The sequence below is a fragment of the Budorcas taxicolor genome, chromosome 25 (genome assembly GCF_023091745.1).
Source record: "Budorcas taxicolor isolate Tak-1 chromosome 25, Takin1.1, whole genome shotgun sequence".
In the NCBI taxonomy this organism is placed as follows: domain Eukaryota; kingdom Metazoa; phylum Chordata; class Mammalia; order Artiodactyla; family Bovidae; genus Budorcas; species Budorcas taxicolor.
Window position 1 is genome coordinate 9,545,303 of NC_068934.1, and position 25,478 is coordinate 9,570,780.

The following is a 25,478-nucleotide window of genomic DNA, read 5'->3' on the forward strand; positions in this document are numbered from 1 at the left end:
AGATATATGAACGCATATAGCCGATGCACTTCACCCTGCAGCAGAAGCTAACACAGCATTGTAAAGTAACTACACCCCAGATTTTTAAAAAAAAAATGCAGCCTGTGATCAACTCTTGGTTGTGTCACTTACCTCTAGTCAAAGAAATCATCAGGAAAAAAGTTATCACACCGAATGGTTGTAAGATGCATCCTGGTTTAAGAAACGATAAAATACGGGTCAATAGCTGTGCAACTTCAGGAGCACCAACTAACGTCTTGCGCTCAATTGTGTCCTCTGTACAGTAGAGGGTACAAAAGCCTCCTCACAAGGTGATTGTTAAGGATGGAGTGAGGTTGGGTATTTATTGGTCCTTGTCTTAGGACTGATGATAGCATCAGCTAGGTGGGATGATCAGTATATGGACTTGAATCACCCTGTCATTGTTAAATTCCCTGTAAAGGCTCGGTGGTAAAGAACCTGCCTGCCAATGCAGGAGACCTGTGTTCGACCCCTGAGTCAGGAAACCCCCTGGAGAAGGAAACGGCAACCCACTCCAGTATTCTTGCCTGGGAAATCCCATGGACAGAGGAGCCTGGCGGGCTACAGTCCGTGGGGTCACAAAAGAGTCGGACACAACTTCATGGCTAAACAAGAAGAAGCACTATGCTCATTGTAGATGAGGTATTTTCCAGCTGGTGGAAGAATGAGAAGAGTTGGTGCTTCCTACCCATTCAAGCTCCTCCTCTGCAAGGAAATCTGGGGACGCTAGACAGCCGTAAGTGTCAGTTAGTTTTTACGTATCACCTACAGCCTTCGCTTCTACAGGGAACCTTCATTACCTGAGGCTCATTATGAAGAGAGGGCTTAACCTGCGTTGCCCCAGGTATCATCAGCCTTGACTACAGTGGGGGTCATCAGAGCAGTATTAATCACTGAATTAGTTAATTAAGGACTGTTCTCAGTCCCCTACACAATCCCCCCACCTTGGGGATTCTGGTCCCTTTCTTGTTAATGTCTGCCACCCATGGAGCCACTCTGGGGCTCACCGCTTTGGCCACTGCCAGGGTGAGAAGGTTGAGGAAGCCTACACTGGTTTCTAGGCAGTTCTAGGGCAGCCCTCATTCAGCAGAGCTACCCGGAGTCCTACATGGAAGAGGTGTCTTTTTTTCACAGGGTGTTGCTCTTCATCACTTCAGGATAAAGGCAGGGCAGTTGGAGTGCTCATGGCCCCCAGTATCCCTTATGAGAACAGTTTCTGCAACTTCTGCCAGCAGACACCATCTCCAGAGGGTTTAACTGGGCCAGGGAGCAGATTCCATGACGTCTTACTTATCCCCCATGTCTCCCTGCTGGTGCCCAAACCAGAAAGGGCCATTCTGTGAAAGACACTGGTCAGACAATGAAAAGACAGGCCACAGACTGGAAGAAATATTTACAAAACACACGTCTGATGCAGAACTTGTATCCAAAATATGCAAAGAATTCTTTTAAAACAGCTTTATTGAGTTACAATTCACATACCATACAATTCACTCATTTTAAGGATACAGCTCAGTGATTTTTGGAGATAATCTGGTTTTAACTTTTTAAGGTGTGGTCAAGTATACATATAAAGCAAAGTTTGGGTAAACCATTTTCAAGTGTACAGTTAAGTGGCACTAAGTACATTCATAATGTTGTGCAACCATCATTACCATCCATTCCCAAAACTTTTTCATTGCCCTAAGGAGAAACTCTGTTACCATTAAGTAATAACTCACCATGGCTTCCCCACCACCCAGCCTTTAGTAATCTCTAATCTACTTTCTGTTGTGATGAATTTGTCTATTCCAGATATTTCCTGTAAGTGGAATCATATAATATTTGTCCTCTTGTATCTGGCTTATTTCATTTAGCATAATGTTTTCAAGGTTCATCCAATGAAGTAGCATGTGTCAGAACTTCATTCCTTTTTATGTTTGAATAATTTTCATTGTACATATACACATTTTGTTTATCCATTCATGTGTTGGTGGACACTTTGGTTGATTCCACCTTTCGGCTGTGGTGAATAATACTGCAGTGAACATCTGTTTAAGTCCTTGCTTTCAGTTTCTGGAATGGAATTTTGGGAGTCATATGGTAATTCTGTGCTTAGCTTTTTGAAGAAATTCAAAATCATTTTCCTATAGAGGCTGCAACACTTTACATTCCTACCAGTAATGTACAAGAGTTTCAGTTTCTCCACATCTTCACCAACACTTGTTATTTTATTTTTTTTCAGTACAGCCACCCTAGTGGGTATGAAATGGTTATCTCAGTGTAGTTTTGATTTTATTTTCCCTGATGGCTAATGGGTTTCCCTATTAGCTCAGACAGTAAAGCATCCGCCTGCAATGCAGGAGACCCGGGTTCGATACCCGAGTCAAGAGAATCCCCTGGAGGAGGGCAGGGCAAGCCATTCCAGTATCCTTGCCTGGAAAATCCCTTGAACAGAAGAGGCTGGCGGGCTGCAGTCCATGGGGTCACAAAGAGTCGGCCACGACTGAGTGACTAACATATACACACAATGACTAATGATAGGCTTTCCAGGTGCGTCAGTGGTAAAGGATCCACTTGCCAATGCAGGAAACGTGGGTTCCTTCCCCGGGTGGGGAAGAGCCCCTAGAGAAGGAAATGGCAACCCACTGTACTATTCTTGCCTGGGAAATCCCATGGACAGAGGAGCCTGGCAGGCTGCAGTCTGTGGGGTTGCAAAAGAGTCGGACAAGATTTAGCAACTAAACAGCCATGATTAATGATGCTGTGTATTTTTTCTTATGCTATTGGCCATTTGTATATCTTCCTTGGAGAAATTTCTAAGTCATTTGCCCATTTTTTACTTGGGTTGCTTTTCTTTTTGTTGTGTGTTGTAGAAATTATAGATTCTGAATATTAAGCCCTTATTAGACCTGTGATTTCCAAATATTTTCTCTCATTTTGTAGGCTGTCTTTTCCCTTCCTTGGCAGTTTTCCTTTATGCACAAAAGTTTTTAGATGGAGTCAGTTTATCTAATTTTGTCTTTATTGCCATTGCTTTGGTGCATATCTAAGAATCCATAGTCAAACCCAAGGTCACTAAGATTTACCCCTGTGTTTTCTGTAAGAGCTTTATGATTTTAGTTCTTATGTTTAGACTGTTGATCCACTTGAATTAATTTTTGTTTTGGTGTGAAGTAGGAATCCCCTTGAATTCTTCTGCACATGGCAATCCAGTTGTCCCAGCATCCATTCTTGAAGACACTATTCTCTCTCCATCAAATGGAATTGGCATCATTGTCAAAAACCAATTTTCGTAGATGTATGGATTTATTTCTGAATTCTTGATTCTTTTCTATTGATCTGTATGTACTTATGCCAGTAACACACTGTTTTGATTACTGTGGATTTATATTAAGTTTTGAAGTATTCTTTTTAAAAATGGTTTTGGTTGCTCAGGATGCCTTGCTATTCCGTATGAATTTGAAAATTGACTTTCCTATTTCTGCAAAAGAGGCCATTCAAATTTTGATAGGGATTGCATTGAAACTGCAGATCTAAGAACTATTAAAACTAAACAATAAGAAAAAAAAGTAAAAAAATAAAGGCAAGAATTTTTGAACAATACCTCTCTAAGGAGATGTACAGGTGAAGAATGAGCATATGAAAAAAAATGTTCAACATCCTATGTTAATAAGGAGTTACAATTTCAAGCAATAATAACATACCGCTGCATATGGTGGGCTACATCCTATGGGGTCTCAAAGAGTCGGACACAACTGAGCGACTAACAGACACACACACATATCCATTACAAGGACTAAAATTTCTAAAACTGACAATACCAATTGCTGGAGAGGAGGTGGAACAACAGAAACTCATTCGTTGCTGGTGGGAGTGCAAAGTTTTACAGCCACTTTAGAAAACAGTTTGGCAGTTTCTTAAAAAGCTAAATACAGTCTTACCATGCACACGCAGTCGCTTCAGTTGTGTCTGACTCTTTGCGACCCCATGGACTGTAGCTCACCAGGCTCCTCTGTCCGTGGGATTCTCCAGGCAAGAATACTGGAGTGGGTTGCCATGCTTTCCTCCAGGGGATCTTCCCGACCCAGAGACTGAACTCCTGTCTCTTTTGTCTCCTGCATTGGCAGGTGGGTTCTTTACCACTAGAGCCGCCTGGGAAGCTCCTCAAGGGATACAGGGCCAGCTAAAAGTTTTCGATGGCTGGAACAGTTTGAGCGAAAAAAATAAGACAGTATTGGATTATAACCCAGAGCATAAAACAAATAGCCATGAGTTCATTCTAATATAAATAAATGGCTGAATAAATAAATAAGTGAGGGAGAAGAGACGAATCTCCTATGGAGAGGAAGTCCAAGAAAGGCGTCACTTCACAGTGGAGGGAGCTGGCAAGCACTCCTTCAGCCGCGTGGTCTTGGTCAACGGCAGCAATGATAAGTTGTGTTGCTCATATGTGCAGTGATCTGAAGCAATAAGAATGGCGCTCCGTGGTCTTCCTCCTCAAAACCCATTAGCCCACTTCTGCCGTGAGAGAAGCAAGACACAAATGCCAGTGGAGGGAGAGTGTGCAAAATACCTGACCAGCCCTCCTCAAGACACCCCAAGGTCATCAAAACCAAGGAGGGTCTGAGCAACTGTCAGAGCCACGGGGAGCCTTAGAAGACCTGGTGACTTCATGGAATGTGGGATCCTGGATGGGATCCTAAAAGAACAATGAGAAAAGAAACAGGTGGAAAAAAAAAACCAAACTAGGAAATCTGAATAAACCAGGGACTTTATTTAATAATAATGTGTCATTATTGATTCATGAATTCTAACAAATATATCAAAGGGATGGAAGATATTACTAATAGGGCAAATTGGATGAGGAGATATAAGGGAACTCAGTACTATCTTGTCAATTTTTCTATAAATCTAAAACTGTTCTGGGGACTTCCCTGTAGAGCCAGTGGCAAAGACTCTATGCTCCCAATGCAGGTTCAATCCCTGGTCAAGAAACCGAATCCCACACGTTGCAACTAAGGTCCAGTGCAGCCAAATGAACAACAAAAGATAAATAAATATTAAAAAAGAAAACTGTTCTAAAAATAAAATACATTTTTAAAAAGAAGTATAAACTGAAAAACCCTGGCAATATACATATTTTCCATGTTTTTCTAAGAGGAAGCTAGACTCCAGGAGAGCCAAAATGACTGATGCAGGATGGCCTGGCTACTTAAAAGGCAGCGGTGGGCTCTGCGCCCGGGACCTCGCTGCTGAGTCTCAGTGCCTGGGGCCGATCTGGGGATGGACCCCGTTTCCTGCACACCCACTTACGTGCGTGCGTTTCTTTCCTGTTCTCCCCAGGGCATGGCCTTTACACTTGAAGAGAGGCTGCAGCTTGGGATCCACGGCCTCATCCCCCCCTGCTTCCTGAGCCAGGATGTCCAGCTCCTCCGGGTCATGAGATACTACGAGCGGCAGCAGAGCGACCTGGACAAGTGAGTGCCGGGCGTCTGCTCTCTCACCCAGCGCCGGGCTCAGCTGTCTCCCGCGATCCTCAGACGGTTATCTGGACGCTCTCTAGCTAGGAAAGGCCGAGAGCCCCGAGAGAGCCCAGACCCAGCCTTGCCTTCTACAGGGCGATCGTCTCCCTGAGGGACAGGGCTTGTTGTGATCGAGCCATGGTCCGTGTGTCCTGGGAGGACTGAGAAGGTTGCCTGAACTCCAACCAGGGGGATCTGGTTGGGCCTTCCAGAAGTGAGGAAATCAGAGTCAGCCCAGGAAGCAGCGATAGTACCAGTGGAAGTACCAGTGGACGTTAGCATTCAGCAGTGGGGTTCCCGGAAGCATTTCACTCAGTGGGAAGGAGGGGAGCAAAAATGTAGGCGTATATGCAAAGAGTCGGACACAGCTGAGCACGCACACACGTAGAGAACTGTGGACACAGCGGGGGAAGGGGACAGTGCCACAAATTGAGACAGTAGTGCTGAAACATCCATTATCATATATAAAATAGATAGCCAGTGGAAGAGCTCAACCTACCGCCCGGTGACAACCTAGAGGCCTGGGCTGGGGCTGGGGGTGGGAGGGAGGTTTGAGGGGGAGGAGACATGTGTGTGCTTCCGGCTGATTCATGCCATACGGCAGAAACCAACACAACAGTGTAAAGCAATTATCCTCCAAGTAAAAAAAAAAAAATTAATCTATAGTAAAAAATAAAGGGACAGATGGGTTAAGGAAGTGGTATGTGGCCCAGGTTCCTGGAATAAAAGGAACGTGGTGGAGCAGAGGGGAAATGGACAGGGTCACCTTGGGCAGACCTGGGATGCCATCCATTGGAAGTTTAGGGAGAGCCCCGCCTCCCCTCTGGTTTCTCCTGGTGGGCATTTCGACAGGAAGAGTCAGTGGTATGCACAGGGTCAGCTTTACCCATCTTACTAAAGAAGGTAGTGACCTGGCAGGTCTCGTGGCTGTGACTTTTGGCACAGCCAGGATTTGAACACTGTTAACTCCAGAGTCTGTGCTTTGAACCTCTCTGCTACACCATAGCTAAGAGGTATTGAAGCTTAGTGGCTACAAAACTAGCCTGAGTTCAGATCCTCATTCTATCACTTAAGAGCCAAAGTTCCTTAGTCCAAAACGCAATTCACCTTCCTAAAGATATTAAACCTTAAAAACCGAAGTCCAGAATCCTCCCCTTTCCAGTTCTTTCCAGCGAGATGGGCCTCACCCACGTGCCTGGGAAGACCGGGGGGCGATGGATGTGCCTGATCCTGTGAGCTCGAGGGGGCTTGCTTCTGAGGACCTCTCTGACCCATTCATTACGGGAGCCCCTCATTCCAGCAGGTGCTTAGGGAGAAAGGCTAAGGAGGCTCCCCAGCTTATGGGTAAAGACAGTGGTGTGCTGGTAAGTGTTTAAGGACCAGTTCTGGGGCCATCGGGTGAGGATTTAAAGCATTTGCCAATTTCATGATGTAGATACTCCCGCCAAGGTCAATTGCAGCTTATCAACTTGACATCACTGAATACAGAATTGAAAAGAGATGTGTACTAGTGGCTGCTTAGTAAGGGAATCGTTACACTCGTAATGAGCTAAGATCCTGACTATTCTAAGCATAAATCCCCCTTTCCTGAAAGTGCCTTCTAGAGCATAGTAATGGAACAGTGCCTTTGGTGAGGAAGAAGAGGCTGAAGCCCCAAGAAGTCACAAGACTTCCTCAAGGTCACATAGCTCATGAACAGCAGAGCTGAGATTCACACCCAGGAACCTGATGCCTCGCCCGGGGATCATTCCCCTGCCAGATCATTTCTGTCACCCCACTCCATGCCAGGGCCTCATGTGCCCTCATTATCTCTCCAAGACTTAAAGGTTGTGATATCAGCTGCTGCTTACACCTCATTGGGCTACCCCAGTGGCTCAGCTGTAAAGAAACCACCCGCAGTGCAGGAGCTGCAGGAGATGCGAGTTCAGTCCCTGGGTCAGGATGATCCCCTGGAGGAGGGCATGGCAGCCCACTCCAGTATTCTTGTCTGGAGAATCCCCAACAGAGGAGCCTGGCGGGCTACAGTCCATGTGGTCGCAAAGACTCAGACACGACTGACCAACTAACACTTTCAATTTCACACCTTGCTGGGAATTTCAGTCCCTAAGTTTTTTTCTCCCAGACTATTCTGTGTGAAGTGTGAATGAAAGACCCTTTTGCTGCCTTACTGATTTCAGGCTTCAGGAAGTAGGCATGTTTGCAACATGCTTCCTGAGATCACTTGGTGCTCAAACACTTGTGAACTCTGCTTGTGACAGGAACCAGGCCTGTGTGACAGGAAGGACCAGTTCATATATCAGCGGTCTGCCTAGCATTTTTCCCAACCTTCCCCCAGCCCCAGAATGCTGTTATTCTGCTGTCGTTCATTACTGTCCACATAACTATAACCTAACTAGCCATCTTGCATCATGGCTGAGAGCACAGATTCTGGAGTTATATTGCATAGGTTCAGATCTCTTGGTGAATTATTTCATTTCTCTGTGGCTTAATTGTCTCTAAAAATGGCCAGATAGCAATTATACCCGATAAAAAAAATAAAATGACCAGAATTATATTACCCACCTTACAAGTCATTGGGGCCTTCCCTGGTGGCTTAGACATTAAAGAATCCCCGTGCAATGTAGGAAACATGGGTTTGATCCCTAGGTCCGGAAGATCCCCTGGAGAAGGTAATGGCAACCCACTCCAGAATTCTTGCCTGGAGAATTCCATAAACAGAAGAGCCTAGCAGGCTACAGTCCATGGGGTCGCAAAGAGTTGGACATGACTGAGCGACTAACCACACATACAAGTCATTGGGAGGCATGTTCCCCGTGTCAGACTAGTTATGAAACTGTTGAGAACGGCACCTACGTCGTGTGTAATAAGAAGGGCCATTGTTGTTATTGTTAGTCACTCGGTCCTGTCCAACTCTTGGTGACCCCACGGACGCCATAATGCAGGTCATGTTCTCCACATTTCTGAGATGATGAGACTCCTGCTCAGTGGAGATGGTGATTTGCCCGTGAAGGTGCCGTTGCAAGGAGCTGAGTGGGAGCCCTGGGTTTCTACACCGGGGGCCGTCCGTGCTGCCATGCGGGGTGTTCAGCTTGGTTCTTGCCTCTTCTCCCAAGGTACATCATCCTCATGACACTCCAGGACCGGAACGAGAAGCTCTTCTACCGCGTGCTGACCTCAGACGTGGAGAAGTTCCTGCCCATCGTGTACACGCCCACCGTGGGGCTGGCCTGCCAGCACTACGGCCTGACCTTCCGCAGACCCCGGTGAGCGGCCTGGGGCCAGGGCTCGGGGAGGGGCCGTCTCCTGGCCGGGGAATCAGTCTTCCCTCTGGCCTTGCTTGCTGGGACCCTGGAGGGGCTTCCTGGGAGGAAGCAACCCAGCACGATGTTTGTTTTGAGCTTTCGCTCTGGGAAATGAGCCCATGTGCAGAGAGGTGAGCTGAGACAGTGTCTAGCAAGGGGACCTCGGAGCCTGTCCACCTCCAAATAGGAAACACCCAACATGTTGTTCAGAGTTGGCCCGGGAGGTATTTCAGCTTGTTTTTCTCTCCTTTATCTACCCACCACCTCCTTCCCTCTCCCCCTCCAAACCCCACTTTCCCAGTCTTCTCCAAAGTGCAGACAGCTCTCCTGCTAATTCGGGTCAATGAATAATGGAGTGCTGGAAACCAGCAACTGAATTCTTTTGCCGATTCAAAGAAGCAGCATTCCTTTATTTGGGCTCGACCCAGATTCCACTCAAAATGTCGCTTTATTCGGCAAAAATCTGGCACGGAATTTTCTTTCGGAAAGAATTTGGGGGCAGTTTTCTAAAGAGATCACCTGTTTGTTTTTTTCATGGTGAGTTCAGCATATATATTTTTAAAAATGAAAAAGGGAAAAATGGAAGGATTTTCACAAAGTGCTCAGTGCAAGGTGATTGTCAACATGTAGTTCTAGCACTGATGCTTAAAGAGCTCCTGAGTTTATTATGTGTCATGGGACATTGTTTCAGCCTGTGTTAGAATACTGTGCACAGATGTGTAATTTACATTTACGTAGAACTTATAAATCTGTGTTATAAATCATGCACTGTGTCCGGAACATGTCATCATGGGTCTAGAACATCTTTCATTAATTTGGATAAGCAGTATTCCAGTTCTGAAGCCAGCATTTGGAATGAGTACTGCAGGCCCGGCGAGTTCCCGGTGTTACCCTGGGTAGAGGGCAGTGTGTCCCACTTCCTCTGGGTGGGCATGTCCACCTGCTACAGCATATTTGACCTCATCGCGCAGAGCAGCCGTGTTTCTGCCATCCTGGGGGCAGGGGACAGTGCGCCCAGACTCCATAGCTGATCTGGTCTTCAGCCTGCCTCTTTCAACGGGAAAGAGAGTCCCCCCTGAAACCAGCCCTGACCGAGGCCTTGGGGGCGGATGGCACATTCCTGAAGGAAGCGGGAGCCTGTTTAAGGGCCCCGGGCCCTGGCAGAGCCTGCCTCCGCACACGGCTCGTGTGCTCACTCGTGTCTGACTCTCGGTGACCCCGTGGTCGGTAACCCCCCAGGCTCCTCTGTCATGGCATGTCCCAGGCAAGAGCACTGGAGTGCGTGCCCACTGCCTCCTCCAGGGGACCTTCCCGACCCAGGGATCGAACTTGCATCTCTTGCACCTCCTGCACTGGCTCGCAGATTCTTTACCACTGCACCAGTGCCACTGCCCTCCTCTGCGGCCATCAGCAGCTGCCCGGGGCTTAGCGAAGCAAGGGCCAACGTTTTGACAAAACTAAGCCTGGCACAGCCCAGCTCGTCCTCAGAAATCCCGTGCTCTGGCTACCCTGGTCTAGTCTCCTTCCCCAAGCATGTCTGGCATTCTCTGTAAGCCTTTGCCCATGCCGTCCCCTCTGCCTCAGATTCCTGCCTTCTCTCCTTTCCTCGTTCTCTACCCAGCAAAACTCAGATTATCCCATCTTCCAAGAGTCAGCTTCTCTGATCTGATCAGAGAGACCCTCCCTGATCTGCCCCAGCCTGAACCCTTCTCAGCCTCCACCCTCCCCCACCCCAGTCCATTACACATATTTCTATTCCATAGTTTTATTTTTGGTGCTTTGTATTTTTAACTATTTGTGTACCAGCCCCCTCTGTTGTATAGTAACTAAGTCATGACCGACTCTTTTGAAACCCCGTGGAGGGCTCCTCTGTCCATGGGATTCTCCGGGTAAGAATACTGGAGTGGGTTGCCATGTCCTTAGGATCTTCCCAACTCAGGGGTCAAACTGCATCTCCTGCCTTGGCAGGTGGGTTCTTTACCACTGAGTCATCTGAGAAACCACCAACCTCCTGTACTGAGACACAAGTTTCTAGAGGGAGCTGGAAACGCATCAGATCCATTGGGCCAGTAATTGACACTCTGATGGGACAGTGTCGCCTACTGAGTGAGAAAAAGAGCTAGGTCTTCACAGTGAGCTCTGTGATTTCGTCTCTCTGACCCGCAGGCAAGTTTCTTAACCTCTCTCGGCCTTAATGTCCACGTTTATCAACCAAAGGCAGTAAGGCTGCCTGCCTGAAATAATCGTTGTGAAGGTGAAATGTGGTAACGTGGCCGGGTTCCTGGCATCCGTGCTAAGGTTCCTTCAGCAACTACCGTAGGAGGAAGGCAGGACTGATACGTGCAGAGTTATGTTACACGTCTGTATTTTTCAATGTTTGCGAAGAAAATTGCGTCATCAAACATACAGTGAACTAATGTGTAATTACAGACAAGGTCTGGCTCTTCCAGATTTACTGTTTCCTGAAAAGGCCCTTTAACCCGTAAGCGTTGCAGCTGAGATTGTACAGAAGCACACGGCCAGCCCACTCCCCCTCCCACTCCCAGGCTGTCTGGGAGCCCTTCTCCACAGGCTCTGATGGACTAAACTGTGAATTCAGCTGTTGGTTTCAGATAAACTAGTATCAGACTAGTGATGCTTTTGAGCTGTGCTTCTAGAGAAGACTCTTGAGAGTCCCTTGGACTGCAAGGAGATCCAACCAGTCCATCCTAAAGGAAATCAACCCTGAATATTCATTGGGAGGATTGATGCTGAAGCTGAAGCTCCAATAGTTTGGGCACCTGGTCTGAAGAGCCAACTCATTGGAAAAGACCCTGATGCTGGGAAAGATAGAAGGCAGGAGGAGAAGGGGGCAACAGAGGATGAGATGGTTGGATGGCATCACCAACTCAATGGACATGAGTTTGAGCAAGCTCCAGACGTGGAGAAGGACAGAGAAGCCTGGTGTGCAGCAGTCCATGGGGTCACAAAGAGTCAGACTCGACTTAGCAACTGAGCAAACAAGCCAACTGGTGATGGTAGTGGAGAAGGCAATGGCAACCCACTCCAGTACTCTTGCCTGGAGAATTCCAGGGACAGAGGAGCCGGGCAGGCTACAGCCCATGGGTTGCAAAGAGTTGGACACAACTGAGCAACTAACACACACACACACACGCAGTGATGGTAGAGTTTTCCTCCAGGGTCCGCTCCAGAATCCAGAAATTTGAATTAATGAGCATTTCTGGAGCTGCTGGGCATCATGTTACACACTGTGAAGCTACCTCCAAAGAACAAAATGCAATCCTTGACCTAAAGCTATAAGTTGAATATGATAAAAGTTATACCGCAACAAGAGATTTAATAGGGACAAAGGCTTACAGGAGTGAAAGGGAGAGGAAAATTTGTTTTTCTTGAGGGCAGCAGGAATGCTTCACGGGAGGGATGACATTTGAGCTGGTCCTTGAAGGCTGAGTAGGAATTCCGTGTGTGGAGTACGAGGGAAGGGCATTCCAGGAAAGGGCTTGGTTTTATCAGCTCTGTACACAGCAGGGCAGTCAGCTCACTCAGTTATCTCCCCATCTCCTCTGCCTGGCACGGAGGGCCAAGGGAGGGGCCTGGGCCTTTACATCCATTGGCTGATAATGAATCTTCCCCATGTGCTGGAAGGTTCATTTGGAAACGGTGTCGTTCATTTCACAAATGAGCAAACTGAGGTAGCAGAGGAAGGGAACTTGTCTGAGATCACAATTGGCAAGCAATTTGTAAAGTGAGAGTTCTGACTGTGGGAACTGGGGAGAGCCACACCAAGGAGATGACATTTGAGCTGGGCCTGAAAGAAGAGTGCAAAGAGCTGAGATAGAATGTCTTTGCCTACAGTGACCCAAGCACGCCCACCTCCCCCTGGAAAGAATGTAAGGCCTCTGAGACCTCACAGTGGGTGAAACAGGGGACTAGAGGGGCGGGGTAGGAGAATTGATCAGTGGTTCTACCTAAAACGCAGCCTCCTTCTCACCATGCAAGGCGGTTGGCTTCACAGGGAGCTGTTTCACATTCAGGCCCAGGCCTCGCTGGTGGTTCTCCAGTGCGTTCGTGATGGAGAGGATCATAACAGCAGAGTGGGGGTTCATGTGAGTGAACCCCTCAAGGGGGTTCACTTGAGCCCAGGAGCCTCAGTTGGGTATAGAGAGGGTGCTGCCAAAGGTACATGTAGCAGGGAAGACAGATGTGTGTCCAGGCAGGAGACGGGCAGCTGAACTAGAACCAGGAGAAAAGCATCATCATAATACCTGCTGGCTAAAGGCCAGGCACTATCCTAAGATCTGTACATAGATTGTTGTTCAGTCGCTAAGTTGTGTCCGACTCTGTGACCCCATGGACTGCAGCACGCCAGGCTTCCCTGTCCTTCACCATCTCCCAGAGTTTGCTCAAACTCATGTCCATTGAGCCAATCATCTATCTAACCATCTCATCCTCTGCTGCCCCCTTCTTTTGCTTTCAATGTTTCCCAGCATCAGGGTCTCACTGGAGTGAGTAGGCTGCTCACATCCGGTGGCCAAAGTATTGGAGCTTCGGCTTCAGCATCAGTCCTTCCAATGAATATTCAGGGTTGATTTCCTTTAGGATTGACAGGTTTGATCTTCTTGCAGTCTATAGATAAACTTATCTAATTATCACAGCTCCCCTAAGAAATAGACACTGTTATCAGCCTATTTGTAGATAGGGAAACTGAGGCACAGAGAAAACTTGCCCAGAGTCACACAGCTCATAGCCAGCAAAGCCAAGACTCGTACCCACACAGTCTGAACCAGAGTGTGGACAGGTAAGCAGCACCTCACGATGCTTGCTGTAGTTGGGGGCTGTGCACATTAGGTGGGTATTCGGGATGGGGTGCCACTCCTGGAACATGATTGTCTGGGGGTCTCAGATGGGGGTTGCTGTATTCGTTTCCAGAGCCTCTCCTGGGAGGGCATGATCCCCTCATCCAGGGCTGAGGCAGACACAGGCAGAGTGAGCCGGCGCCTTGGGTTTGTCAGTGACTAATTGGCTCTTGCCATCTACCCATCTGCCTCTACAAGGATTGAGTCGTGTGCTGCTGCAGCTGCTGACCTTCAATACACCCTGAAAGGAGTTCAGGGTGGAAAGCACAAATGAGGCACTCTGTGCTCAGGGGGGAAAACGCAGGACAGGTCTTCAGGTCGTCTTTAGATATTTTTCAGGATCGGACTTTATGAGCCCAATTCTTCCATCTCTTCACATCTAGAAAAGCACTGAAATCCATGGCGATGACTGTTCCTTGTGACTAGCTAAGGCTTCATGAGATGAGTAGAAATCTGGAAAATATGTGCTTGATTGCATGTATTCCCCCTCTTCACCAAACGTCACATGCTGACCTTCCCCTCCTGCCTCTTTGGAGCGGTTTCTCAGGGCCATCTGAGGTGCTGTCTCCTGGGCTGCAGTCCTCATTTTGCCCCAATAAAATTAAACTCACAACTCTCACATTGTGCATTTTCATCCCACACGCTCTGGGTACAGATTTCCCACAAATGCTTTGCAGAACCTTTCCTCAGATGATTACCCAGTCAAGCTACCTGACTTGTGACCTTCTGAGCAGCTGCTCCAGGCGTCCATTTGGCCTCTTTCCAGGTGTTGACTGCATCCCTGTCTCACTCCTAAGGGAGAGTCTGGGCTCCGCCCGAGCCCTGAGCGTCCTCTGAGCCTGGCTGGGAAGGGCTTCACAGATTAGCGTCCGACAGGAGGCCAGCCCAAGGGCAGGAGGGAGACAGCCAGCAGCTCATCAGTTCTGAAATGATAACCATTCCTGTCAGTCCTCTGTGCAAAGACCTCCCCTCCGTGCCCCCACCACCACCCCCAAAGCTAATTAGATCCAGCTGAGGCTAAAATGGGCTGCCCTGGGGTCCAGCGGTAAAGAATCTGCCTGCCAACACAGGAGTTATAGGAGACATGGGTTTGATTCCTGGGTCAGGAAGATCCCCTGGAGAAGGGAATGGCAACCCCCTCCAGTATTCTTGCCTGGAGAATCCCATGGACAGAGGAGCCTGGTGGTCTGCAGTCCATAGAGTCGCAAAGAGTTGGACACAACTGAAAACGACTGAGCATGCATGAGGCTGAAATTGTCGCTCTGACATCCCTGGGGCTCTGCATCACCTCAGAACCCCTAGGGAGATGCCCGAGTAGCTCAAGGACACCTGAGTACCCCAGGCAGGTGAGACACAGCAGAAGGGTCTGGGCTCTGTGGAGCCTCCCCTGCCCCTTCCTGCTTCTCCCCTGTACACGCTCTGTGTGCTTCCGTGGGCCGTGGGTCCTGGCCAGCTTGGCCTGAAGGTCTTCAGTGTGTGACTCAGAAGAAGTGAAAGCCAAGTGGAGGGGTGGCGCGAGGAATACAGCTGAACCCCACAGCCGGCCTGGGCCTCACGCTCCTAGTCCTCCTTGAACTCCAAGTGATGTGCACGCGTGTACACACACACACACAAACACACCTGTAGACCTAGCGCTTCCCAGCCTCCCTGTGGGATCTCACTTGTATGGGTGGCGAGGGCTGGGTTGCAGGTGGTATAAGGAGCATAGCCTTTGAAACCAGGCAGACTTGACCTTGAATCCCAGTTCCAAAAAATGACTTTCAACAAGTAACTGAGCACCCCGTCAGCCTCCTCGTGTGAAATGGGAGAAACGCCTGTCCACATGGCCGCTTGTGAGGACTGGGTGCGATGCCACGTGAGTGTCCTTATATGTGCTCAGCTCTGATCCACATGGCCCCCCAGCCCCTCCCCACCCCAGCCGATCCTTTGATGCAGTCACCCCACCCCAGAGTCTCAACCGTTGACTTCTGAGACTGTCTCAGGCCTCCAAAGTGCCACCCACGCTGACCTTCTGAAGTCAAAGTTGCTCAGTGGTGTCCGACCCTTTGCAGCCTAATGGACTGCAGCCCTCCAGGCTCCTCTGTCCACAGGATTCTCCAGGCAACAAGACTGGAGTGGGTTGCCATGCCCTTCTCCATGCGGATCTTCCCGACCCAGGGAGTGAACCTATGTCTCCTGCATTGGCAGGCAGATTCTTTACCGTCCGAGCCACCAGGGACCTTAGTGATCTGTATTTGTGTCTAACTAGCAAATCCATCAGCAGGTACTTGTGCAGAGTCAGAAAGTTGAGGGTAGGAAGTGGGACTTGCTTTCCCCCGTCGAGCCTCGGGGAAGATCCCTGAGGACAAGTTTGCATTTGGACAGAGCCAGCAGCCCTGGCCCTGTGCCAGGCTCTTTTCTTTTTTTTTTTCTAAAGACAGATACACTTCTGTACCCAGGCCACTAAAAGTACACAGGGTATTAACAGCTACCATTTGCTGAGTGCTCACAGGCTCCTGGCAAGCCTGGCTTAGGTGCTTCGTGTACTTATCTCTGAGCCCTACAGTAGCCCCGCAGGATGCTTGTTTCTTAGATGAGAATTAGCTTGTCTAAGACCTCACAGCCGCCCTATAACCAAACCCTGTACGTTTTCCAGCTGCTGTGGCCCCGGTAAACATGACCCCTCACAGGCAAGCACATTCTTGAGGGCCATACACACACACACACACCTGGAGGGCAGGATCCCACGGTGGTCAGAGCCCCGGGCTGGAGCCCCGAGGGCTGGGCCAGCTCCCCGGGTAATGGCCGTGTCGCCTCGGAGCCCCGGTGCTCCCTGTCCCTGGGCCTGGGTCACAGAAGCTGCTCACCGCGCAGGGCTGAGCTGAAGGTCAGACGAGCTGACTGTGTGTGAACGTGCTTTATCAGTGGAGAGCTCCTCACAAGCTTGAGGGGGGTTTATTTTCTCACCTCTTCTCCGTCCCCCACCCACCTAAAAGGATAAGGTTAAAGCTCATGCTCACACACTTGGGTTTCCTGCCTCCCTCTCTCACTGCCCGGGGAGCCCTGGCCTCATTTTTCTCTTTTTTACACCGCGCGCTAACTCTAACTTTGTGACCCCTTGGACTGTAGCCCGCCAGGCTCCTCTGTCCATGGGATTCTCCAGGCAAGAATACCGGAGTGGGCTGCCATTTCCTCCTCCAGGGGATCTTCCCGACCCAGGGATCCAACTCACATCTCCTGCGACTCCTGCATTGCAGGCGAATTCCTTATCATCAGCACCTAGGACCTTTTTATCTTCAGCCACCTTCGCGCGCGCACACACACACACACACACACACTGCCAGCATAATTGGGAGGCAGGCAGAAAGCAAGGATTTGTCTCCTCAGACCAGCTGCCTCCTCCCTGTCCTCAGGGCACCAGCGCTGACTCCTCTGCCAGAGCCCGCTCCGTGGCCAGTCCTGCCCAGGTCCCTCTGCCAGGCTGTTTCAGCTGTGCGGCCGGAAAGGCTCCCGAGTGCAGAGTTAGTGCAGGTTGGCAGCTGGTCCGCTTCTCTTCCCATCTGGCCCTTTTAGTCCCCCAGCCTTGGGGTTATGAGCAAAGCTCTGGGTAAGGGTCAGGAGACCCGCGTTATAGCCTTCGCACCCTCTTTCTGGCCTTGACTCCTTAGCAGGTCACTTAGCTCCTTAGACTCAGGAGAAGGTGGTGGGCTGAGTGCACGGCTTCCGTGATCTCTTTCAGTGCTAGCCATTCAGCATCTAGTAACCCAAACCCTGAACTTCCCTGGTGGCTCAGGAGTAGAGCACCTGTCTTCCAATGTAGGAGACACAGGAAGTGCAGGTTCGATCCTTGGGTCGGGAAGATCCCCTGGAGAAGGAAATGGCAACCCACTCCAGTATTCTTGCGTGGAAGATCCCCGTGGACAGAGGAGCCTGGCGAGCTACAGTCCAAGGGGTCGCAAAGAGTCAGACACGACTAAGCGACCAAACAGCGACAACAACCCGAACTCCATAACCACGTTGGAAGCGGGATATTCAGCTGAGCCACGGTCATGCTTTGGAACTGAGCTGCAGTTTCCCCCCCTGATAAATTAAGAGGTCAGTCTAAGCAGTAGCTGTCAGTGGCAGCTGTGCATCGAGAGCCTCTGGGGGCTTTTAAGCAGCATCTGTGAGGTGGGCCCAGGCAGCTTTAGTTTTCAGAAGCTCCCCAGGGATTCTGGTGAGGAATGGCTGAGCAGGGTGATCTCTGAAGTCCCTTCCAGCTTGGATCCTCTGTGACTTGCTGAGAGTCGATAACCTGCAGCCCAAATCTTCCAGGCCCAGATCTTCAATACCCAAACCAAATACATTGAAGACAAGGGGGATTTTCCCTGGTGGTCCAGGAGTTAAGATGCCACACTCCCAATGCAAGGGGCCGGGTTCAATTCCTGGTCAGGGAACTAAGATCCCACATGCCCCAACTACCGAGCCCTCAAGCCGCAATTGGAAAAGCCCACACACCGCAGTGAAGACCCAGGATAACCAAAAATAAATCGATAATAAAAAATTGAAAAAGAAAAAGAGGTTAGGGTCATGATAATGTTAAAGAAACGTCTCCAGCTCAACCCTCAGCAACCTAACTGCTGAGTCCCAGGGCCAAGTGCCCTCGTGTCTCACGCACACAGTGAGCGGCGTAAGTGGGCAGCAGGTGGAAGGCAATCTCACACGTGTTCTCCCCCCGTCCCCACCCCCACTGTCTTCCTGAAGCCTCTGTCACTGCACAGAAGTCACCCGTCTCCCCAGCTGCAACCCATCCTCTGTCAGCAGTTGATGAGACAGGAAAAGCCTCAGGCCAAAGGTGACCCATCATTTGGGTGAGGATATGACCAGTGCTGCCTAGCTCAAAAGGGAGGCCAGTCGGAATCCTTTCCAGGAACTTGAACGGACTAACAGGAAAGGTTATATGGAGAGAATTTTCCAGGTGGGAAGGGAAATCAAGGCCAAAGGATGCTGCGAGTTAGACTTTTGACTCAGGTCATGGTAGACCAAAGGCAAACGCCAGCTATAAAGGAAAGGGAAAAAGAGCAGGAAGTATAGGAACAGATCTGTGGAGGGAGACGGGAAATGGAAAGAAAGAGGGCAAAACAGGCAGAGGCAGGGACGGTCCCCAGAGCTGCCTCAGTTCACCCTGGCTTTCCACTCCAGTTCTTCACAAATTTACCATAAACTCTGTTTCTCCAAAGGTGACTTAGGTGAACCTCTGATTTCGGTCACTGGAAGAGCCAGGTTGAAAAAGATGAAATTAGATGGACCTGATTAGTCCCCCGATCTCCTTGCTGGACGGAGTTAACAGATTAAAGGAGGGTGTCTCAGACTTCAGTTGTTATCATTGTTCAGTTGCTAAGTCGTTTCCAACTCTTTGCGACCCCGTGGATGGTAGCCCGCCAGGCTCCTCTGTGGACTTTCCCAGGCAAGGATACTAGAGTCTTAAACTTTAGGGTGCACTGAAGTCACCCGGAGGGCTTGTTAAAATAGATTCAGAGACTTGACCCAGCCACCAAGTCCCAGACACTGCTGATGCCGCTGGTGCAAGGGCCACGCTTTGAAAACCACTTGATTAGGGACTTCCCTGGTGGCCTATTGATTAAGAATCTGCCTTCCGACTCGGCTTCCACCCCGGTCAGGGAACTGAGACCCCACATGCCCAGGGGCACCTAAGCCCGTGCACCACAGCTGCTGAGCCCAAATGCCACAGCTAGCGAGAAGCCCTCGTGTCTCAATGAAAAGGTCCCACATGCTGCCGCTAAGGCCCAATGCAGCCAAAAATAATAAATATTTTTTGAAAAAGAAAAGAAAGCCACTTGATCGAAGGCTGATGAAAAGTCACTCACTGAGAAATGAATTAAGACGATCTGAAGGAAGCAGAAGAAGTAGGCATTTCCAGACCCCACTGTGCATTCGCAGAAAAAGCTAGGAGTCCTGAGATGAAGGTTTTGGTCTCAGTTTTAGAAGTGTTGTTGTTTAGATGCTTAAGTTGTGTCTGACTCTTTTGCAACCCCGTGGACTGAAGCCCGCCAACTTCCTCTGTCCATGGGGATTCTCCAGGCAAGAATACTGGAGTGGGTTGCCATTTCTTTCTCCAGGGGATCTTCCCAACTCAGGGATTGAACACAGGTCTCCTGCATTGGCAGGAAGATTCTTTACCACTGAGCCACTAAGAAGTCCTTTAGCAGAGCCCCTCAGGAAATCCCTCCCTCTTTATGGAGCTCAGTTTCCTCATCTATAAATCAGAACATTTTATTAGGTGATCTAGGGGGCTCCCTCCAATCCTTATAATCTGTAGTTTTTGAGCAGATTGGAACATGGTGGCTATAAATTCGCCTCTTAAGATTTCTGGCATTTAAGGGAGAAAAACACAAAAGTAGATGAACACACATTTTCTGACAAGAAAAAGTGTTCAGGCTTATCTGCAGAAGTGTCATTTGGCTGAGAATCTGATTCACACGTGGGCATCTTCTTAGACAGACCAGCTGGGCGGCCCGGGGGCTGTTCAGGGATGGTTCGATGCCAAGGATTGGGAACTGATGCTGGAGTAGATCTGAAGGAGTCCTCCCCGAGCGTGAAGTTGTTCAGCTATTACTGATGCACGCGTCACGTGGAGTAAGTGAAATTGCATCTGGATCCCACATCAGTGAATCACTTTGGGACAGAGAGATGGAGGAGAGAAGGATTTTTTTTTTTTTTTAGTAAAGACTATTCTTTTAAGAGCAGTTTTAGGTTCACTGCAAAATTGAAGGGACAGTATGGAGACTTTGCATATACTCCCTGGCCCCACACATTCATCGCCTCTCCCATAATCAACATCTCCCGCTAGAGTGGTCCCTCTGTCACAATTCATGAACCTTCACTGACACCTTATTATCACCTGGAGTCCTTAGAGTGCCTTAGAGCTCACTCTTGGCGTCATACATTCTGTGGATCTGAATAAAAGCTTTATATAGCATCATACCAAGTGTATTCACTGCCCTAAGAACCCTGAGCTCTGACTATTCGTCTGTCCCTCCCCTCCCCTGCTCCTGGAAACCACTAAGGATCCTGGTGTTTTTGTGTCTGAATTACACCGGTTTCAGTCACCGAGGGACATGGCTTCTTTTGTTCTTGTTGCTGTTTAGTCACTAAGTTGTGTCCATCTCTTTGCGACCCTGTGGACTGTAGCCCACCAGGCTCCTCTGTTCATGGCATTTCCCAGGCAAGAATACTGGAGTGGGTTGCCATTTTCTTTTCCAGACTTCCTTTTTTAGAGGAGGCTTAAAGATATATGTACAAGCAAGTGAGTTTGTGCTTCATTGCACGTGACCTGCCTTTAGCGTTCAGAAGGAGCAGCTTGCTGGGTTGGGAGGACAGAGGCCACCCTTCTGTCCATGAGCCTGGCTGGGTGTAGGTGGCTGAGAGTGAAAAGTTGAGTGGCCCCACATGGACGCAGAGATTTTATTTTTCCGTTCAAGCTGGAAGCAGATGAGCTTTATTAACTAGAACAGGATGTTCTGAGTCTGACTTCCTTTAGCCGAAGGCAGATTTCCCTGGCAGTTTAAACAAACTGATTTTTGTTTCTGATTTATCTGACTCTGTCCTTTTCCTCCTTTGTCCCTGGCAATCCCAACCATGGTGATCAAAAGAATAGGTGTGGGAGAATTTCCTTACTGAGAAGGAAATCCGTACATGCAGGCAGCAGTAGAGTAGACCTTTCCTCAAATAACCTTGATTTCTCATTAGCCTGTAAAATGCACGAAAGCTTGTGTTTGCTCACAGAAACAGACTCACAGAGAATGAATGAGTGGTTACCAGTGGGAGAAGGAAGGGGGAGAGGTGAGTTAGGGGTGTGGGATTAAGAGATATGAACTACTATGTATAAAATAGATAAGCAACGAGGATATATTATACAGCACAGGGGGAAATAGCCATTATTTTTTAATAAATTTAAATGAAATATAATATATAACAGTATCATATCACTGTGCTGTATACCTGAAACTAATGTATTATTTTAAATCAACTATATGTCAATAAAAATAAAAGCTTGTGTTTGCGCAAGCTAAGTTCACTCCCAAAAGAGTGGCTTCTTAAGAGATGCTGCAAATAAAGCAGCTGTTTTGAAAGGTCCCAGACTAGAGGACAAGTTAGATCATTGTTGTGGAATTTCTTGAAGAAAAGTGAAGGCTGTCTTGCCAGAAAGAACCCCACCACCAGCTGGCCAGCCTCCAAAATCCAGTGTCGTGTTCATGTCCTTGCACCCACAGGAATCCCCCAGATTTCTCAGGTGCCCTGAATGGGTAACACTGAAAATTTTATCTATAAGCTAGTTTCTTAGAGACTAACATTAAACCAGCATCCAGGGGTGCCCAACCTTCAGGATCTAATGTCCGATGATCTGAGGTAGAGCTGATGTACTAATAATAGAAATAAAGGGCACAATAAATGTAAGACACTTGAATCATCCCCAAACCATCCCCCTCCCCAGGCTGTGTGCTCCATGAAACTGGTTCCTGGTGATGCAAAGGTTGGGGACTGCTGTGCCTAGATCACAGGGATTGGGACTTGGGAAGAAGAGGTTTTGTATGAATGGGAAAAGCAATAGGAAAGAACAGATCAGGAAGGTTGTGTCTGCGGTGCTGGAGACAGAAGCAAGACTCAGGCAGGGAGCCCCAGTGCAGCATCAGCATCGTCCAGAAGGCTACAGGAGGGGAACAACTGAAAAAGCTAAAAAGACAAAGGGTAAAGCGAGTGGTGAAAGATGGACTTCTCCAGCTGGACACAACTTCTCATACGAGCTCCTCTCCTGCATTTCCCTTAGGAGGGAAATGAACTATGTTTTTTTCTGCCCTGTGTGTCCCATGGTGCCAGCATGGTATCTTCAGGCCTTGACCAGAGAAAGCACTTAAAGATTAACTATCTTCCGATCAGACTCCATTCAACAAGCATTGATTAAGTGCCATCTTTATGGCTGGCCACCATAAATACATGGAAGATCCAAATGGAATAAGATAGTTTATTCATGGTCCCTGACCTTAAGGAGTTTACAACCCACCTGAAGAGAGGAACAGCTCTAAGGTGATATAAACCAATTAGTAAAGCATGGTATGGATTGACTGGTTTACTTTGAACACATAGAGGTAACATTATGTAGGAAGTATCTCCACTGAATTGTTGGTTCTTGATCTAAATCTTGAGAATAGGATTTTGATTCAAGGTGGGAAGGTGGCCCAGCACAGTTCCTGGCATAAAGATTTACTGTGTGAGTTCTAAGCAGGAGGACCTGCATAAGCAAGAGATGTGGTTGGGACAAACAAGAATCACACAGGCTCTTAGGACTGGGAATATAGGAGACACTCCTTCCCTCTTAACAAAAACCCCACATTTCTTTCCAGTTCTTTCTTCCCCCAAATGGCTGTGTACTTTGAGAAGTCTTGGTCCTCTGCAACCCCAAGGAGTGGGAGCTAATTAATCCCTAGCCAGTCACAGAGAAGTTCCCTCACCAGTGACAATTCTGACCCAAATGCTGGGAGGGCACTCTGCCCAAGGACTTCTGGAAAGGTTTTCTCTTCCCAGGAGAGCTCCTTCTTTCCCGGATGTCCTCGGTCTGCCTGGGAACTGTGGTGATCATCCTTGCCATCACGAAAACAGGGCAGGGACCAAGCCTGTAACACCAAGGATGGTCACGGAGGGAACCTGTGCCCTTGGTGATATTTTGAGCCAGCAAATAAACAAATCCTGAGTCACCTCCCCCTGCACCTCTTGTTAGGAGAAATAAATTTCCTCTTTCCGGCCAGTTGAGTCAAAGTTTTTCTGTTACCTACAGCTGAGAGCAGTGTTCCTTCCTGATGGGATGTCTGAATCACCTCGCTTAGAACAGGGGCTCACATTCATTTATTCAGAGCTTCCGATGCTCCAGGTGCTTGAATCAGGCCCCACAATGTCTCTTTCAGTTTTGTGATATTAAGCCCATTTTCATGAAGAGGAAACTGAGGCACTGAGATTCAATAACCTGAACTAGCTTACGCGTCTAGTACCCGGATGAGCCGAGATTCCAACCCCGGCTGGAAAGCCCCTCACATCCTTCTGAGACTCTCGTCCCTGGTGATGGAGCTTCTCCAGGACAGAGGACTCACCATCACCTCGCAGATGGCATATGTAAGGAGACTGCTCCATCACTTGGGCGGGGAAGGTAAGGACAGCGTGAAGCCGAGTGAGGACTTAGGATTGTGCTCCTCAGGGATCACGGTCATGCTTCTGAGGAGGGGCTTCCGGGAAAGCATTTTGCAAGGAGGATCGTCCTCGGAGGCCTTAAGAGGAGCGCCCATGGGGCATTGCTGTGTTAGCTGAAGTCCAGGGAGACAAGGGCCTTGCAGGGTCTGAGAGGCCGAAATGAAGGGTGAAAACACAGGATGCGGAGAAAGGGGTACCGGTAGGATGTGGAGATGTGCGGGATGTGAAGGTGAACGTGAGAGGAAGAACCGTTAGGTGTGCGCTGCGTGGCAGTGCAGTGTCAGCGTGGAGCGTGGAGCTCGGGCTCCAGAGCTGCTGCAATGATCTGGGTCAGATCAGCATCTCTGGAGGGCTCAGGACCACCATGGTCACGTGACCTGTATTCTTAGCATCTCAAACCAGCTGTGAGAAATCAGAAGTGCTCCTGTCCCTGAGTCACAGGGGAGAGGTTCAGAAGTGATGGGCCACGAGCCCGGAGCCTCAGCGCTGGTCAGTGGCAGGACTCAAACCCCAGTCTGTCCTGCCCCGTGGCCTCTCCCTCCTTCCACGTGGGAACCCCCTCTAGATCTGCATGGCTGATACTCAGCATTCCCGAGTCATGCGTCCACACATGTGTCCTCTCCAGAACAACAGCTAAGCTGACATGTTCCTTAGACTGAATGAAATTAGCAACAGGGATCTACAGGAACCCGTGTGCAAGGGTCTCGGCTGGAGACAGGCGATGTGGGGCCACATCAGGGTGCCCGGTTAGGAGAGCTGGGGTTGGCACCTTGCAGAATCTTTACACCCACACAGGCAGGCACAGTCTTTCAGGCACATAGCGAGGACACACCAAGCACTTCATGGATCCTGCTCTCGTGATACGCCCTTGAGTCGCTACCCGATGGCCCCACACTGAAGCCCACCCCATGCACAGCCAGCACAGCTGTTACCTGTGTGCCCCCTGCGGCCCACTCCCCAAAACCCACACAGCTCCCTGCTCTGGGTTCTGAAACAGGCTGAGACATTGACCTCCTCAGAGGACTTGGAGAAGAGTTACATCTCTCCAGGGAGTCTTAGGTGAGGCCCTGGCTGTAAAGAGGAGGTGAGGCCCTGGCTGTAAAGAGGTGGAATCAATTAGCTCTTAAGAGACCCTTGAGCTCAGCGCGTCACAGGTTTGCCTTTGCTTGCAGCCTATGGTGACCGGATCATGGAGCTCAAATCAAGGCCTAGATGGGACATGGCACCTCCTCCCCAGGGGCACAAGTCAGTAGAAACAGTAGGGCTGGAAGTCAGGTCCCCTGGCTCTGTGCAGAGAGAGAGGGGTGTTTCCCACCATTTGAACCAAGCTTGATTTGTGTTACTTGTCTGTGTCTAGCACTTTGAAGTTTCAAAATGAATTCAAATACAATCCCACCAAACTGAGCTTTGAAACAGAGAGGGCAACACTGTTCACATGAGGAAATGAGGGATCCAGAGCTTGACTCCCCAGGCTGCACTAACTGTAAGAGAACAGAACCTAGACTTTTTCTTCTATTTGCTATTCAGGAGTCCTTCCAGTACTGGACTGACTCTAAGCATCCAGTGGGCAGGAGCCA

General features: G+C 49.1%; 1 protein-coding gene across 1 annotated transcript in view; it reads left to right on the forward strand.

The window, feature by feature from the left end:
* ME3 (malic enzyme 3) overlaps positions 1-25,478 on the forward strand; it is a 225,987-nt gene that overhangs the window by 101,818 nt on the left and 98,691 nt on the right. Inside the window, exons 2-3 of the mRNA XM_052661742.1 lie at positions 5,347-5,480; positions 8,639-8,788. Coding sequence (XP_052517702.1) covers positions 5,347-5,480; positions 8,639-8,788 — 284 coding nt within the window. The remainder of the gene's footprint in view (positions 1-5,346; positions 5,481-8,638; positions 8,789-25,478) is intronic.